At 43.0% G+C, this 16669-nt stretch overlaps 1 protein-coding gene across 2 annotated transcripts in view; it reads right to left on the reverse strand.

Annotated features, from left to right (window-relative positions):
- Positions 1 to 16669, reverse strand: part of c11.1 (maestro heat like repeat family protein c11.1) — a 147570-nt gene that overhangs the window by 128206 nt on the left and 2695 nt on the right. Inside the window, exons 3-9 of one of the 2 annotated variants that reach the window (XM_084589154.1) lie at positions 16261 to 16406; positions 15071 to 15202; positions 12893 to 12964; positions 7845 to 8001; positions 6392 to 6490; positions 3991 to 4142; positions 2287 to 2427 (exon numbers count right to left, since the gene is read on the reverse strand). In XM_084589154.1, the coding sequence (XP_084445280.1) occupies positions 2287 to 2427; positions 3991 to 4142; positions 6392 to 6490; positions 7845 to 8001; positions 12893 to 12964; positions 15071 to 15202; positions 16261 to 16406 (899 nt within the window). The remainder of the gene's footprint in view (positions 1 to 2286; positions 2428 to 3990; positions 4143 to 6391; positions 6491 to 7844; positions 8002 to 12892; positions 12965 to 15070; positions 15203 to 16260; positions 16407 to 16669) is intronic. The other variant, XM_084589156.1, reaches the window with a different exon arrangement.

A 16669-nucleotide genomic window follows, 5' to 3' on the forward strand; every position in this document is an offset into this window, starting at 1 on the left:
GGCAGAAAGCAGTGACAGTGATTGAAGTATATCATGTTCACGCAGTATGGGGGAATGTAAAGCGTTTTCACAATCCACTCATAACGCACGCATATACTATCTTCGTATTGTAAGAGCGTGTAGCGCGGGCCGTGTTCAACGTGACAGAATGAGACGCTCTCAGCGTGCAGGTTTTCGGCAGACAGGAGAGCGCGGAGACAGAGAGAGGGATCTCAAAGGGCGAAGCAGCCAGGGATTTGTTGATGCTGCGGAGCTAGGTGGAATAGTCTCTTGTGACTTCGAGCGGCGCATATGTGCGGGGTGTCTTGAGTTACCGAGCACAATGCGGTCGCCACGGCGCCGGCATGGTGCAATGGGCTTCGCTTCCTCCTCGCGTCATCTACAATCGTGCAGCTATAGGATTTCATCTATGAAGCTTGGCAGAGAGGCACTTATAGACACCCCCTGACAAGGTCATTGTCCCGGCCGGAATGCACACCTGCAGGAAACGCCCGGCATTTTTCTGGCAACGAATGATTCAGCGCTGTAGCCGGTTTCTGCCCTCAGTAGTCAGAACGGATGTGGTCGCAGTGGTGAAAAGGTTCTCAGTGCACAGCGAATGGTCATTCTGCTGTGAAAGGATCCACAACCTTTCTGCCTCCGCCATGATTTCTGCGGAATCAACGACTTGGTGACACATGTGCATCTCCTACATATCGGATGCGCATCTCGGTCAGGAACCAGTACCCTGTTCTACGTCCAGAGCGATCCACTCTGCAAGTGAACGAGCATGAACCCTCCAGGAGACTCATTTGTGCCGGGCGGTTTCCTTGTTGGACAAAGACGACGATAGCTTCCTAACGAAGTGCATCTGATTGCGTACACCAAAGGAACAAAATCTGAATGCTTTGGCGTGCACGAAGGCGAGATTTTAAGGTAAAAAAAAATACTGTGCGTCGTGCAAGAGTGTCAAGTGCATCATATGCTCCGAGCGGCCAAAACACGGATACTACAGGTATGTATGCATCTGAAGGAAATATGCATGATGAAAAGTACCTACTGGAGTTTGCACCCAGCCTGTAACACACCAGTGATAGCTGCAATGAGGATTTCTTTGGTGCGTGATTGCTTTAATTGCGCCGGGGCCTGAAGGCGATGTATTTTGTAGTTTTTCTTTATGTGCGAAGGGCTAGGTAGCTTAGATATCACAGGTGGCTGTGTGCGCTAGGCCGTAATATTTAGCATGTTTTATCATGACTGCCACCTGACTAACAAGAAAAAATATGGCGTTTTAATGCACTGCCGTTCGCGAGCCTCATGACCAGCCCAACCAATCGGCTCGCGAACGGCGGTGCATCACAACAAACGGCCAATTTTTTTTTTTCTTTTTAGTCAGGCGGCAGTCGTGATAAAACATGCTAAATATTACGGTGTGGCGCACACAGCCACCTGTGATATCTGCGCTACCCGGCCCTTTCGCACATAAAGAAAACAAACGACAAAATACATCGCCATCAGACGCGCCAAACAAATGCTCATTGTGGCTATCACTGGTGGGTTACAGGCTTGGTGCAAACTCCGGTAGATACTTTTCATCATGCACATTTCCTTTAGATCGCAGTAGGTTGGTAAGGTCGGCCATTCACATCTTGACGCTTGGTGGCCCTAATTCAAGCTTCACGTCGTTGGTCGCGGCTCGCCGAAAGAAACCTGAAAAACCGCGTCTTGCATCTCGGCACGCTTAGAGAGTGGCAACCGAATGCAGCCGGTGTGGTTGGCATCGCTTTGCCAAGCCTATGACGGCCACCGTGCCGCCAGCCCCCGTGCACTGGCGGCGCCGAGAAACGCCGCCAGTGCAGAATCAGTCGCGGCGACCGAGAATCGGTTGCCGCTACGACTTCGCACAGGCGCAGAAAACTCGCGCAAAAGGCGGATATGACAGGTCCGCCTGGTTTTATGCAGGTCCTTTTTGTACAAAAAACGGTATACGTAATCATGTAAAATAAACTTCTGTGCAGTTCTAGTTTAATTTTATTTGCAAATGCCAACTGAATTCTGAAATAAACAAGATGAACAATATTTGTTAGTTTTAATATTCCTTATTTTTGTTTTTTCATTAATCAGATATTCGATATTAGATTCAATATTTGAAGGCATTTGTTGTCCATATCTATATTCGCTTTGTATTAGAAAATTTCAATATTCACACACCCCTGATGACAACATAAACCGATAAATGTCAAATTAACAGAGAAAAACTGCCTTTGCAATGTTCCCATAAAGACAAGCTTTAGTAATATTTCTTACCTTACTGACAGCAAAGCAGTCATATTGCTTTCGATGCAGTACAACCAGAGATAGAAGAAGTTTTGGTAGTTGCTCTTCCAGCTTTGGTTTACTCAGAAGTTGTGCCATATATCCAAGTGTCACAGCAGATTCAGCTCGAACCTAAAAATAACAGAAAAGTGAAAAAAAAAAATGCCGACGATTATGTTACTTCCTAATGCGAAATTTGAGTGCAGCTCATCTGCCGCTCAGCTTTTTCAATAGACTGAGGCAAACAATTCAAGCAAGACATGTATGTACAATTACGGACAACTTTTAAGCAGGCGGTTTGCAGTGGCGAACGGCAGCTATGCGTTTCTGCTCGGGTGGTGCACATATCGAGATTTGCCGCCACCGATCTAGCCCTCCGATTGCCGCCGCACAGGGGTGGCTTTGGAGGAGGAGCAAAGAAAGCAATTAAGTTATCGGGAGGTTGCGGGAGGCAGAGCGTAGGCCCATAGAAACGCTGCACGGCTATGAGATAGCAGCGACTGACTGATGCCGCTAACGGCGCTAGCGAGTCAAGTCAACGTGGCTCTGTGTTTTGGCTTGGGATGCACGCACCGTGATCCATTGATGCAGAACCGGTGCTTCGGCAACCAGACAACACCATCGCTGCCACGCAGGAAGAGGGAGGAGGGGGGGGGGGGGGGGGGTATATAAGCGCACGCGAGCACTTAGATAACACGCGTGGTCGCCGCCACGGAGGAGGAGGAGGGAGGGGAGGGAGAGTACAAGCAGCGGCGAACAGTGGCAGCAGGAGCATGCGTTGCCCCGGCTACAGAGCTGGTTACAAGGGACAACGGCAACGGGGACGCCTACGCAAAACGCAGGACCAGGTGCCAAAGAACTGCGTTCTAAAATGTTTTTCAGAAAATAAGTACATACCAACTTGGAAATGCACTTGCTCATCAGCAGCCCACTGTTAAGCCTATTTTTTATAAAGTTTATGCAAGACATCACCTTTACACAAGTACAGGCAGACCCAGTGAGGCATACTAATATTGAGTCAAAATTTATTTGACTAAATAAAACACATCAAGCAATAACCATGTTAAAAAGAAAATACTGTGAGAACATTTAGCATCGCCTGAAGTGTATGAAACAACAGAACTAACGGCTCCTGTCTGCAGCTCCCCTTGTGGGTCCTCATTTGTGTACATGCACTTCGAAACTCGCCTAAACACTAATCTCTTAATTTGTGCCTCTGTTTACTCACAAATACTCACTAGCATGCATTCGTAAGCTACCACATTACATAAAAAACCACCCGACATAGATGTAAAGCCCTACTTTAACCAAGCTATATGAATGTGCCTGCATGGCCTAGGGGTAGCAGTTCTGACTCGAGAGCCAAGGGTCTCGGCTTCGATTCCCATGCCATGCTGCCGCCTCAAAGCTGCCTTGGCCAGAGTTAGCGGCTTTTGCCAACTCAGCCATGTCATGTGGTTTAGCGATGCCACATACCTGATGACCAATCATTGCCCAGCCATGTCCCCTGCCAACTACCACCTGCCAGAGGCATGCTCATGGGGGCCGGGCAAAGAAACATTAGCGAAATATGGGAGTGAAGGCCTTAGTGCCAATGCATGAAAATAAAGCTCAGCACTAAAGTGCTTAAAATTCATATCTCCTGAGAAAAAGATGGCAACAAACATTTGGGAGGTAGAGAAATTTGCGACAAACCTTTGGTTCTCTAGCCAGTAGCCAGTTTGCCAAAAGGAAGTCAAATGCGCTGACAATTTCGGTAGCAAAGCTGGCCTTTTGCACTGATGGATCCGGTGCTTTCTCAATGTTGCTCAGATACTCAACAATTGCTTCGGAGAACCTCCCAAGTGCTAATGAAAGAAAGGAAACCATAGAAAACACTCATAATAGTGTTAAAAATCAGTTGAACTGGCTTGTAATGACAATCCTAACTAAGGGCACCTTGGTTACAATGTGATCCTAAAATGAATGTTTTACTATGAACCAATTTCAACAATAAAGCATTTGCAGCTGGGAGAGCCCAATGTCAAAGAACCAAGGTGCCATCACACTATAATTTCACTACACTTGCATGCAATAACCAAGTTGTAAGTACAAAATTTCGTTGTCTTGAGCAGTCCTGCCAATCACACAATGTTGCATTGTTGAGTTTATCAAAGCACACAGATGGGCTCGTGACCTCTGAGCAAAGTAATTAACGCATGCTTCATCACAATTTTTATGGTCATGTGGCTTCTAAATGACCATAAAACTTTACCTTTATGGCATTCTTTGGGGCTAGCTGGTATGATTCCCGTTATGGGTACCAGCTTGAACTTTGAGACGAGGGAGAGAGACAGAGTTCTGTGTCTCCTGTGCCTCCCTAGTCTCAAATTTCAAGCTGGCATCAAAAAAAAATTTACCTTTATATTCCTTCAAACATAATTAATATTACTAGCCTAATATCAATGTTTGAATTAAACTGCTAACATCAAGAAAGTTCCAAACAAGATTTTAGTTCACCTAAAAATGACCTCATAACTACAAAGAAACATGTACAACAAAACTCCAACTTCATATTGTCTATTAGCTACATGCTGCCCTGGCGTAAATATCTTTGTCAGCTGAGCTGTTACAGATAGAGCCTTAATCTGGCTCTGGCCATGACAAATTTTTTTCATTTGAGGGGCTTGGACAGTGCTTCATAGTTTTCCTCTGTGGCTTGCATGGTTCTGCTCACGTGGTTGTTGCTTGAACTATTTAGCCCTTATTTTTATATGCAGACTGCAAAGACAGCACTGCAACATTATGAGGCCATAAAACCTACTGCTTCAAGTGGCAAAGTCTGCATCACCATTGCCATTAATGCAAATTTAATTTAATGCAAACCCACAGAATACCAAAATGACACGATGCATGAACGCTTGCCTGTTGCAGTGGTAGCAGCAGAACCGTTTATTTAAACACCAGAAAGACAGCCAGTCAAAGTTATAAAAATATTTCCTGTCACCTTCTTAGAGTGTCTACAGCTAAAAGTAATTCTTTCAGCCATTTCTCAGCACTGCTGAGTTACTTTGTTGTAATAACATTCAATCTATCAAGTTTGCATAGGGTGTAAACTGTAAACTGATAGGCATGCCTTTTAATTGTAGGGTCTAACCAAACTACACTGATAAAATGTTCCCAGGGCCCACTGAAAAAAAGATGTTTGTCATTCAGCACTAATCACAAATACCTAAACGGGTACGAGCCACATGTGACTCGTATTAGACAATGGCACTTGTCTCAGTGATCATACCTCGAACTAAAATGCTTAATACTGTTTTACGCTGTGCCCACATGGTCATGAGAGATGGTGTTGCTATACAATGTCAATTCAAATCTGAATGCCAATACTGCTTGCCTCCAAGATACGAAAAGATGTCTTGATAGTGTCTACATTTTACAAATAAATATCTAGGAAAACTAAAACAAAAAGCTGACAACATCGATTACAAATATTGTTGTGCTATAAAATATAGCACCATGACTATGATGGTTCAACAGTGGAACTTGACACCTTATTACTGTTAACAGTATTACCCAAGTTTCCACTCACTGTCAAAGCAGGAACCAACTCTATAAGACACCCAAAGCCAAAATTTTTTTTTTTTTCATAGCTTGCAATTGGAAACACACATTCCTTCTTCGATCTCCAAATTAAAAGTGCTACTTCCATTTTTACCTTCAGTGCTTTTGCCATATGGGTACTGTGGCCGAATTCCGCCCCACGGCGTTTTTACCGTACACATACTGTGCTCGGCATGTGCTCAAAATTTTGCGCCCATCTAAAGAAACACGCTTACTGGAAAGTGCTTCCATCTTCTAGAACTTACAAAGGGTATTGAAAATTGGCTATGCTATCATCTTGCAGAGGGAAAGAAAACTGACTGTGACTGTCGTACCGCACACTGTTTTGTTGATTCAGTCATTAACAATTAAAGCTTCAAATATAAACTGTTCTAAGGCCACAGACCTTAAACATTAAAATTTAAAAAAAATGTCTGCTGGATTAGGTTAAATGGCATACAAATTTATATCAGACACCATAGCATCTATGCGTAAAGCAAAATACTCTTACCATATGCCATAGCCCACTTCAGCTGTTCACTGCGAGCGCCACTCAACATTGGCAGCATGGTACCAAGCAGGGCTTTGAGGAAGGGCATAATTCCAAATGCTGAAGAAAGACATGTTAAGCACCAGGTATTTAAAACAGCTGAAACTTGGGTATAGTAACGGAAGGTTACTTTGAAACAAAAATGGCACAAACAAAACACCAGGATGAAAGTGTTTAATTCCAAGTTTGCAAGAATCAATATGCGCATCAAAAAATAAAAATGTGAAGGAAAGAAACTGCTTTCACACAACTTATGTGTGTTTTATTTGTTAGTTTTTCTCACAGCAATGAAAGCTGAGTCTAGCTTAGCTGTTGCAACTCAGTCACAGGAGCACACCCTATGATCAATAAGCTATGTGTGTTAAAAATGAATGAAAAGCATCATCCTAGAACTTGTGGGGATTCACAATCCCCTTCATCCATTATAGCGCCAACGCGTAATTAACACGCATGATTACGCGCGCTGGCAGAGAGGTTGGCGGAGAAGAGGGCATGCTGGCCACCCCCCGCCGCTTCCCGGGCCTGCGGCGACGCTGCCGCGGGCTTCCCTCTTTACTGCCAGCGTAACCGGGAGACCTCCTCTCCCGTTCTGTGTCGAGGAGCGCGACTGTAGCAACTCGCTCGGGTTCTTCAGCGGTTGGGCGCGCACGCGTGCGGTTCATGACTTCCGCCGAGGAGACCACTGCTGTCACCGAGAATCACCCACTAACCGTAGGCACTTACAGCAACGGGATGTGAGCGCGAAGCCGTGTCAGGTGAGAAGATTCTTCCTCTCACCTCCTTGGCGCGCTTCCCTATTAGGTGGTTTTTATTTCACCCGCGTATGCGGCGTTCGCTCGCTACACGGTGCTTGTTCTTGATTGCTATTCCCTTGCCGTGTACTCGAGCACAATAAACTCTGTTCGAGTATGTAACTCTGTGTTTGTCCCCTCTGGCCCAAACCTGCTGCAGTGGCGATTTCTCCCACCGCGGGTTGGGGGTCACAGCTCTGTCTGCTAGGGCTGGCACGTCGGGGCTAGAAGGCGACTGTAGCATCTAGCCCCCCCGTGGCGCATTCTTGCGAGAATAACCCCCATAAACTTCAAATGGACTTAAAAGCAGTAGCTCTCATTGTACACAAAGAGCAAACAAATTACTGTGGCAATGTTGAAGCAAAGCAAAGAATAATTTGACACTTCTTTTGGGTAAAGCGTGTTAATGAATTTGCTATCAAAAATAAAAATCAGAATGCGCCATGAAATACATCTGGAAGTTGTTACCTTTATCTTTCTTTTTCCTACTCTCACTTGTGCTTTCAATTGCGACACAGATAAAAAGGAGGTTTCGTACCATCGCACATGCCATCATGCATCACACACAAACTGCAAGACACTTAGAGTGGGAAAAAGAAGTCCCTCAAGACTTAATCACTAACGGTTGGCAAGGGCCAGTCCAGCAAGGGTCTCCAACACAAGGGGGTGAGGCATGGAGCCCGGCTGAAATTTGGCCTGGACCAGCTCCATTGTCTCGTGGGGGTGCTGTCTGCCCAGGGCTATCACTATCCCACAAAGTACATTGTCTGTCGACACTTCCTGCACAGGAAGAAAACAGTGCCTATAGCTGTGTCACAAAAGATGAGCAGATCCTTCAGTGCACTGAGAAACAATGACAGAGGTACTGACATGATGAAAGGCGTTCAAAGTATTTATATGAGGCATGGATTACTGCCTCATCCAAAGCTTCAGCTTCAGGAATGATTTCATGAGAAGGTTATTTGTCACAATCAAGTTATCAAAAGCATAATTAAGATTTTCAAATCTGTAAATAAAGCAAGCAAAATATAAATAAATGCCATGACGGCATTTTTGAAAATGCCTATGGAATTTCTATTTATCTGAGCCCAATACTTTCTATCAAAACTTGCTAACTGCTATTTAATGACATGATCTCTGAAGGATGCCACAGTGGAAGGCCCAGGGTTAATTTCAGCCCCTGGGGTTTCTTTAAAAGGACATGCTCCCCGAAAACTTCTTTTTTTCTTAACATTATCACTAGGTGAATGAAAAATCAATGAATTATAAAGCTTGATCCCCTATTTAGGAATTTTTGTTCTAAAATAGCTTGATGTTCCCCTGATCTAAATGCCCAGCACGTATAAAAAGCTGTGCACTGCTACATGTAACAGAGCAGTGCAAAATGTTTTTCCTCTTCTCTAACAGTCCATCGAGTGTACATCAGCCCCATAGCATGCACTAGTTCAAGAATTCTATATCTGGATGGATAATTATCAGTAGCTGGTGCCTGAATATTTAAACATTTTCAACCTTAAGAATAATACCGATTGCACTAATACCTAAAGAGCTGCCTTGCGCATAATTTAAAGATTATGTAGGCCAAATTTAGTTTTGAAGTGATGAAAGTAAGTACATGAAAAGTTGTGCACAAAAGCCATGCTTAGCCCAAAACAGGAGGCTGAGAAAAACATGACTGAAAGTTACAAAAAGGTCCAGTGAAAAAGCTTCGCTTTGAAAGCAAAATTGCTTTTTTTTTTTGTTACTACTACTCCCTATGAGGCTGAAGCAGAGAAGCCAGCCTTCAGAAGAGAAAGTACAGGCCTACTGGCTAGCATAAGGCGCATCACGCGCTTGAAAATGGTCATCTGCACCTCTCAATGCTACCACAAGTGCTTTACCTGACTTCTTCAATGACTTCCTGACCCCTGCTCTTTTTTTTTTTACATTTGAAAGAGGAAGGATCAAATTTCTTTGAACCGTTACAAAGGAAACTTTTTTTTTTAAAATCAGTTTTTTTGCATGAATTCTCTCTTAATGTGCATTGATATCGCACTGCCCAGAAGTGTTTTGCATTTCACCTCCCCTGAAATGCAGTCGTCATGGCTAAGAGTCAATCCCACAGAACAATCAAACACCAAGGCCACTAAGCCCCTGCAGTGTGTGCATAGATGGCAATCCATTATAAAGAGATTCATATTGACCAAACTATTAATAAAGCTTGAAATAGCCTACACTATGTCAAAATAGCACAAAAATACCTGCACTTTAACCTGTGAGCAATGGAACAGGCTAACGGCAAAACCTGTGGTACCTATCACTATAGTACACCAGGAAATGCATAAAACGCAATGTTACACAACTAGGCAGGTAGTCCTCGGACACTTGCGCGCGAGCGACACAAACTCGCTGTCCTTTTTGTATTTTGCAAATAATGTTTCCACTCTCCGTCCTGTGCCGGCTGCAGTTTTATTTTCCTTATGTCTCACCAACTGGCGAACACATCTACCCTGCTAATTAATGTACAAAGCTCCTCATATCCTTTCTTGCTATCGCTCCCCTCTGTAATTTTCCTCGCTATCTTCTCCCTATCCCCTTTCCTTTCCCGCCAGCCATAGCTCGGGTGCTTCAGATTTTAGGTAGCAGTTGCCGCGAACGGCAACACTCTTTTCCTTCCTTTTCGATTATTTAATAAACCACTACCACTAACACACAATCAGGCAGATAAAAAACAGCATCTAGACCCCAGTGCATTTCCGTGTTTCAAAGTTCACTACATTTCCAGACATGATTTAAAATGATGGCTCAATTGTCGCAAAAACTACAGTGATCATCCACCATCCCATACTTCAATCTTAAGGGACCGACAACTGACCAAAAATTCCAAATATTACGGTAGAACTGAAAACATCTTGCCTCATGTTATAAGATCACACTATAAAACAGCGCAAAAGTCACAGCGTATGAGAATATAAATATTGTTATATAAGGGGTGCACAGTGGTGTGTGAGGTATAACGTCCCAAAGCTGCACAGGCTACAAAGACGTCGTAGGGGACGGCTCCGGAGATTGCAACCTCCCAAAATTCTTTACGTGCACTGACATTACACAGTACATGGCACCTTGCCTTTTTGCTTCCATCCAGGTTCAGTCCCGGCTACCGCGGACGGGACTCACCCCATTACCATTCCTCAATAAAACACTGCTTAGTACATGTCAAGTACAAAGTGCTTTTTTTCTCTGTTCTTAAAGTGTAGGTCACATTTTATTATAGCCTATACAACTGCAATGCACCTTCAATGAAAGGCAATGTTCCCTTCGCACTATCAATGAAGTGCTTTGAACTTCTGCTACTACATGGCACCAATATTCTGCAGTTCTTAGGGTGCCTCAATGCACACACTCTTTCCTAGGGTGAAGACAACCGTGTCACCTATCATGAAAGCTGCGCTTCCTCTCTGCGCTTCGACAGCATACACTGAAACATACAGTGTTGCTTGCAAGGACTGTATTTTGCTCACTGAGTGTAATAGTTTGAGTGCTCACGGGTAGAGGCATTTTATTTTCCTTTACTTTTGGGCTGCCTCACCTTAATATATGTCTTGTGTAACAGGAATGTTCAGTGTCAGTAGACCATAGCAGAGCAGTAATTTGTCGAACTCACATCATGCCCAGCGCTTACTGCAGTGAATTTCGACAAAGTTCATCGTACAAAGCACAACTGACACTAAAGGCGAGTGTCAGATGCTGAAAATGATGCTGAACTTGCAAAAAGAATTTTGCTTTCTCACAAAATTGCGTGCAAAAGTTGTGGCAGAATGGTCACTGGTGGGTTTTGTTTTCGTGTCTATTTCAATTGTTTAACAGAGAAAGCATACAGATTACAAACAGCAGTGGGCTAGAGGAGTAATTCTCAAATGGGGGTCCACGTAGCCATTTTGGGGGTCCGTGAATCCCATGGGAAAAAAAAAAAAAAAAAAAAAAGAAAGAAAGAAAGAAAGGTCGCCCGATAGCTCTGGCCTGGCTAGACATAGTTTTGCATGGTTCAATACACAGAGGTGCAAAGCCGACTTTAGTTTCTCACAGTGAAAATCAAAATATATATATATATACGTGAAACTGAGATAGCACACAAGAAAGAGGGAAAGAGAGAGAGTCTCTGGCGTTTGTTGACGCCTACATCGATTAAACTCGAGCCATGGCTGTACTGCTGAACGGGACTGCAATGCAAAGCATCTCGGGTATCTGACGAGCAAGCGGCGCAGTGTTGGGAGGAGTCGAATCCCTTCTAGTGGCATGCATACTGCTTCTAGCTACATGCATAATGGCACCGTAACGTCACCTCTTGTCCACCACCTCTGCAGGCCGTGGCACACTGGCTTATTTTTAAAGGCCAGTTAAGCCTTGAATCAATCCCAATTCTGCGACCTGCTCACGGGACTGTGGCAGCAGTCTGCACAACAGCCTCCCCCCCTCCTCCCTGTCCACAAGGGGTCTCCGACGTATCGATGGCTGAGAATCCCTGGGCTGGACCATAAATACCCAGCGGCCACTGCAATGCGTGCTTGTACTTCATGTCTGTTCTGTTCAGATCAAAGTCTCTTGCACCCTAGACTTTTTGCACGAAATATAAGACTCGTGCCTACACTTGCATGTTATAAAGATAATCCTCTACTAACTACCTCCAGCACATAACACAACTCCATGTGATATGTGCTAGTGTAAAAGATAATGCCTGGTGTGATGAGACTTGCAAATGAATGCCTAGAGAAACGATAACACCTTTCTTAGTCCATGCATTAGGCATTATTCTAAAGCAACAGACGTAATTATGAAATGGTATCAAGGAAAATAAATATGAATTGCAGTACTTGTACTGCATATGTGTGAAGCGTTGATCGGCTGCCACTTGTCCCGTTTTATCTTTACAGGAGCCTTCCTTTGGGCTCTCTTGGGAAAGCGAACATTCTCCAGCCATTTCTAGAGTGATCTGTGCACAGAGGCATACAACATCCCCTCATCTTGCCAGAATTGCAGCGAAAAGAGAACAGTTATCGAGCGCACCCAGGCCGGCACATGTACAATTGGAGCAGATGCAGAGCGGAGTGTAAACAGGTGTGTCAACCACACCCACAGAACCAGTATTGACCACTTGAAAGAATGGCATTGCTCTCCACAAAGCAGTGAAGGCGCAAACCAATCCAGGCCCCATAGCAGTTCTTGGGTACAGCAGTAACAACAGTACGCTAATACTTATGTCAATGAGGCATTTGTCTACCATTACAGCTTTTGGTGCGGAAACTCAAATGCAAGCTACACTATACTAAAGCTGCATAATTACTGTCTGGTGACTAGGCGTGTATTAGTTTCTTGTTCATCATTTTTTCAGGCACGGAATTGCTATTGTGCTCATCGATCATTAAGATACATGAAAAGAGGCACATCCACTGACCAAACCATGTTCAACAGAAATCTGTGACAGCATTTCTGATAAAACTATTGCAGAATCAGGCAGTTTGAACACTTCAATTTTCCCTTGTGGAAAAAAAAAGAAAAAATTTAGGTCCTTAAAATTCAATTGTCGGTCCCTTTCAAAAAAACGTAAAGTGCCATGTGCGTAAAAACAGTGCAACATGCAATGCAAAAAGAAAAAGAATCTGGTGCCCACGTCAGACTTTGAAGTTTACATTACCCTAGCATGGCATGTTTCCCAGAGAGAGGCTGATGTACGAAATATACGACTGGTTTGGGAGTGTGGATCGCACTGTAAAATAAACAAATAAAGAAGGAAGAGTCTTGGCACCTGCCAGTACACCTTATCGATATGTCTACTGTAAAAGAAGAAATATTAAAGTCAGCAAGTTTTGCAAGCTCTTCTATATTCAAAAAATTGTCTCCAAGTGTCTGGCATTCCACCTGCATACAATTCCATGTGGAGAAGAGAGACGGGCAAGACATCTATTTTCACTAAGAATAACCTTGCCGAAATGCTTTCAGAGGATGCAATTTCCCAGCTCTTATGGTGAATATGCTCCTGGATAATAAAATTTCCTAGTAATTATGTTCACAATTTCAGCAAATTTTGATCTTACACATTTGGCGGCCTAGGGCACACGACATTAGCAGAAATCCAATCACTGACAGCCGGTGGAACGACTTCTTAAAAGTGCATGAGTGCGATGTGGCAGAGCAACTAAAAACCCTGACAGCTTGCTAACTTATCCGAGGAGCGAGCCAGGAAGCGACAATCAGTTGTCAGAGTGGCTTCTCCACAGTGCAATTTGGTAAAGAATCTTGAGCCGACACCGGTGACGAAGAGACCCAGCTACTGTTACCTTTATCACCCATATGGCTACATTGCAAGATATCAGTTCTGTTAATGACAAACAAATAATGGTAGAATTCTATATCTGCAAAGCTCTTTAGATGTTGCTCAAGAATACTTTGACCTACCATGACTAGTAAAATTCTCAATACTTCACACTTGTAGAGTCAGATCTTTAAATATCGAGATAGCTTTTGATCATGCATTCAAGCTTGCCCCGAGAATTTTTAGACAATGTACCAGTGAGATTCTGCTTTACCTTACACTCTTCAATATTATGATTTCTGCCACCAGATAGCTTCTCCAAATATGCAAAGGAGGGCTTTCAATCAGGCCGAATATTCACTCTGCAGTATAACCGCTATGACTATAATGCTAAACTGTATTTGTATCCTAGCTAAAAAATAAATCTAACATAACAGTTCAAAGAGATTCACGAGAACCAAAAGAATGTCATACATGCTCTGTAAAAGAAGCCGCACAGATCAACCTCAATGAGGCATGTTTTTATGTTCAAACTTATTCTATCCGCACACGAGAGTATGCAAAACAACCGCATACCAAATATTGAAGGTAGCACATGAACAAAACAAAACAATGCAGAAGTTTGAGCAGCCAAAATATGCAAGGTACGAGCTACTTCATTTTTAGCCACTGTGTTGTCACAGAACCACCCCACTTGTCACTATCACCACTCCACTAAGCAGAACATCATTCACATTGTGCGCATAAATGTAGAGCAACCTGTTCAAACAAGTTCGACTCCTTTAAAGCCCCTCCACAACAAAAATTTTAAAGAAAGCACGGCAAGAAGACAGCAAGAAATAGCTGCCATTCAGAAAGGTGAAAGTATAAGAAAGGTGAACTCCAGGGCAATTTTCTCACTACTTGTGGCTACACTGCTTCCTTTACATAAAAAAAAAAAATCTACATTTTTTACCAAGCTTGAAGTATTCTATAGTATGCCTCAATTTTTCGAAAATGAATGATGTCAGCTTTTAGAGTGCAGAAGACGAGACAGTACCTTCAAGCTATTTTCCACAAGCAGTGTGCTAATTTATGGAGCACCAAAATGGAATCGCTGAGGCATATCACATTTGGCTTCTAATGCTTGTGGTAAGCAGTCCTTATTTTGCATTTTTCAAGCATAATAAGAAGCCTTTCGGACCTCTTGCCTAAAAACTGAAGTTATGACACTTGACTAACAGAAGTACAATGACCACCTTTGGTCTATCAATCGCAATTTATAAAGCTTTTTCTACGAGTCAACATCATGAATTTCATTTGCCATTTCCTATGCATCAAGCAATTTATATCAAACCAGCCTGTATAGCTTAATTTCCTCATTTATGCCATCTAGAACTACACAAAAGAGATAAAAACATCTTTTCACTGCTCTTGACTACAGAATTAAGTTAAAGAGGTCAATTATAAATGTAAAACTCAGGATACTACATCTTGTTCCATTAAACAGTATAATAAAGGAATATAATGAAGGTATTATTAAACAGCACTTGCCAGACTGAAAACAAGAACATCACTCACCTTAGCACGTGTCATCTCCTCAATTGTAGTCTTACAAACATTGCTCAACAATGTTTTGTCTAGCTTGTCCACAGACTCTTTGCAGACTTCGTGCATTACAGAGAACAGCAAGTTTCTGTGAGAAGGTGAAAGCTACAAAACAAAAATGACATTTACTTTTTACTACTACGTAGTCGTTCAAAGGTATTACACAGAACTGAAAATGGCTTAAGGCTAATTTTTCAGATACTTGGAGCGAAAAAAGAAAGTCACCATCAGCCCAGTTCAGTACACTGCAAGAGAAAAGATCCTCTTTGCCATTCAATTTGCCATTTCCTGTGCCAGCCATGACCACTGCATCTCAACAAAGCTCCTAATCTCATTCCTCCATGTCGCTTCTCCCAGACCCTTGCTACCTCTTCTTTCGGAATCCATTCTGCTCCTCTAATGGACCACTGAGTATCTGCGTTTCATACCACACATCCTACCCAAGCATATTTCCTCTTGATTTTAGTTAGGATATCCTTAAACCACATGTGCTACTGGTCTTCCTATGCTCTCTTCTTGCCTTTTAAAATTAGCCTAATAATTTTTGTTCCCACAGCACACTGAGCTTGTCTCTAATTAAATTGAAGGCCTTTTCCTAAGCCTTCAACCTTGTACATGATGGGTCAGTGCAGATAAGATCCAACTGTAGTGTATATTTCCTTTGAAGGCTGGCACATATTAAGTTTCTGTTTAAAACTAGACTGTCTACCCCCAAGTCCACTTTAACCCATTCTTATTCTCCCACTATTTCCTTCTCAAGGTTTCTATTCACAGTTACTACTTGACTTGTTATATTTGATCAAAACTACTTCCCCTCCTCTAGCATTTCAAAGCTTACAGCAAGCTGCTGTTTCTTTCCCTGACTTCTGAACATTAGCTCTTCAATACTATTTTCAGCCATATGACTGCACTTATTGTGTAACACATGGGATAAAGAGGGAGAGGAAATTAATCAGCCAGGGTGCCAGGCTGGGTGACAATTTCTGTGTTGTGTGTTATGTGTATACAAGAAATAGTCTGAGGCTGGACTGAAAACTGACGAGACAAAATAAATAAAAATGCCTTAGCAATCTCCCGTTTTCAGATGGAAATGTCACGTTAAGTCACCCAAAAAATGAAATGCATGTAAAGTGTGGAAATGAGCGAAAGACAATAATATTTACTTTGGACTCAGTAGACACATAGTCATGGCAACAACTCAGGACAAGATTGGGCCAACGGTTGCCAATGACTTGCAGCGAGTGAGTGACTGCACGGCATACACTGTCTTGTTTGTCTCCCAAGCTCTCCACAAGAGCGGCAACAATGCCTGCGTACAAAGAAACATGTTCTTATGCCTCCATCTGTCATGTGCAAGCACACTTTTGCACCACATGGATTTAGAAATTGCAGTAGCGGCAGACAATAATTCCTTTTTAAAACTGTGCAAACAGCTACTCATTAAAAGATCACTAATATAGATTGTCTCTATGACTACTTCGGAACATTTGTAAAAAAGTACAAGGTGTACAGTGACCATCCTGGGCACCTTCCTATTAGCATTGTTTTGAAGGTCACGTTCTTCAGCACTGG

The sequence above is a fragment of the Amblyomma maculatum genome, chromosome 1 (genome assembly GCF_055883805.1).
Source record: "Amblyomma maculatum isolate TAMU_Amacu chromosome 1, ASM5588380v1, whole genome shotgun sequence".
NCBI classification, from domain to species: domain Eukaryota; kingdom Metazoa; phylum Arthropoda; class Arachnida; order Ixodida; family Ixodidae; genus Amblyomma; species Amblyomma maculatum.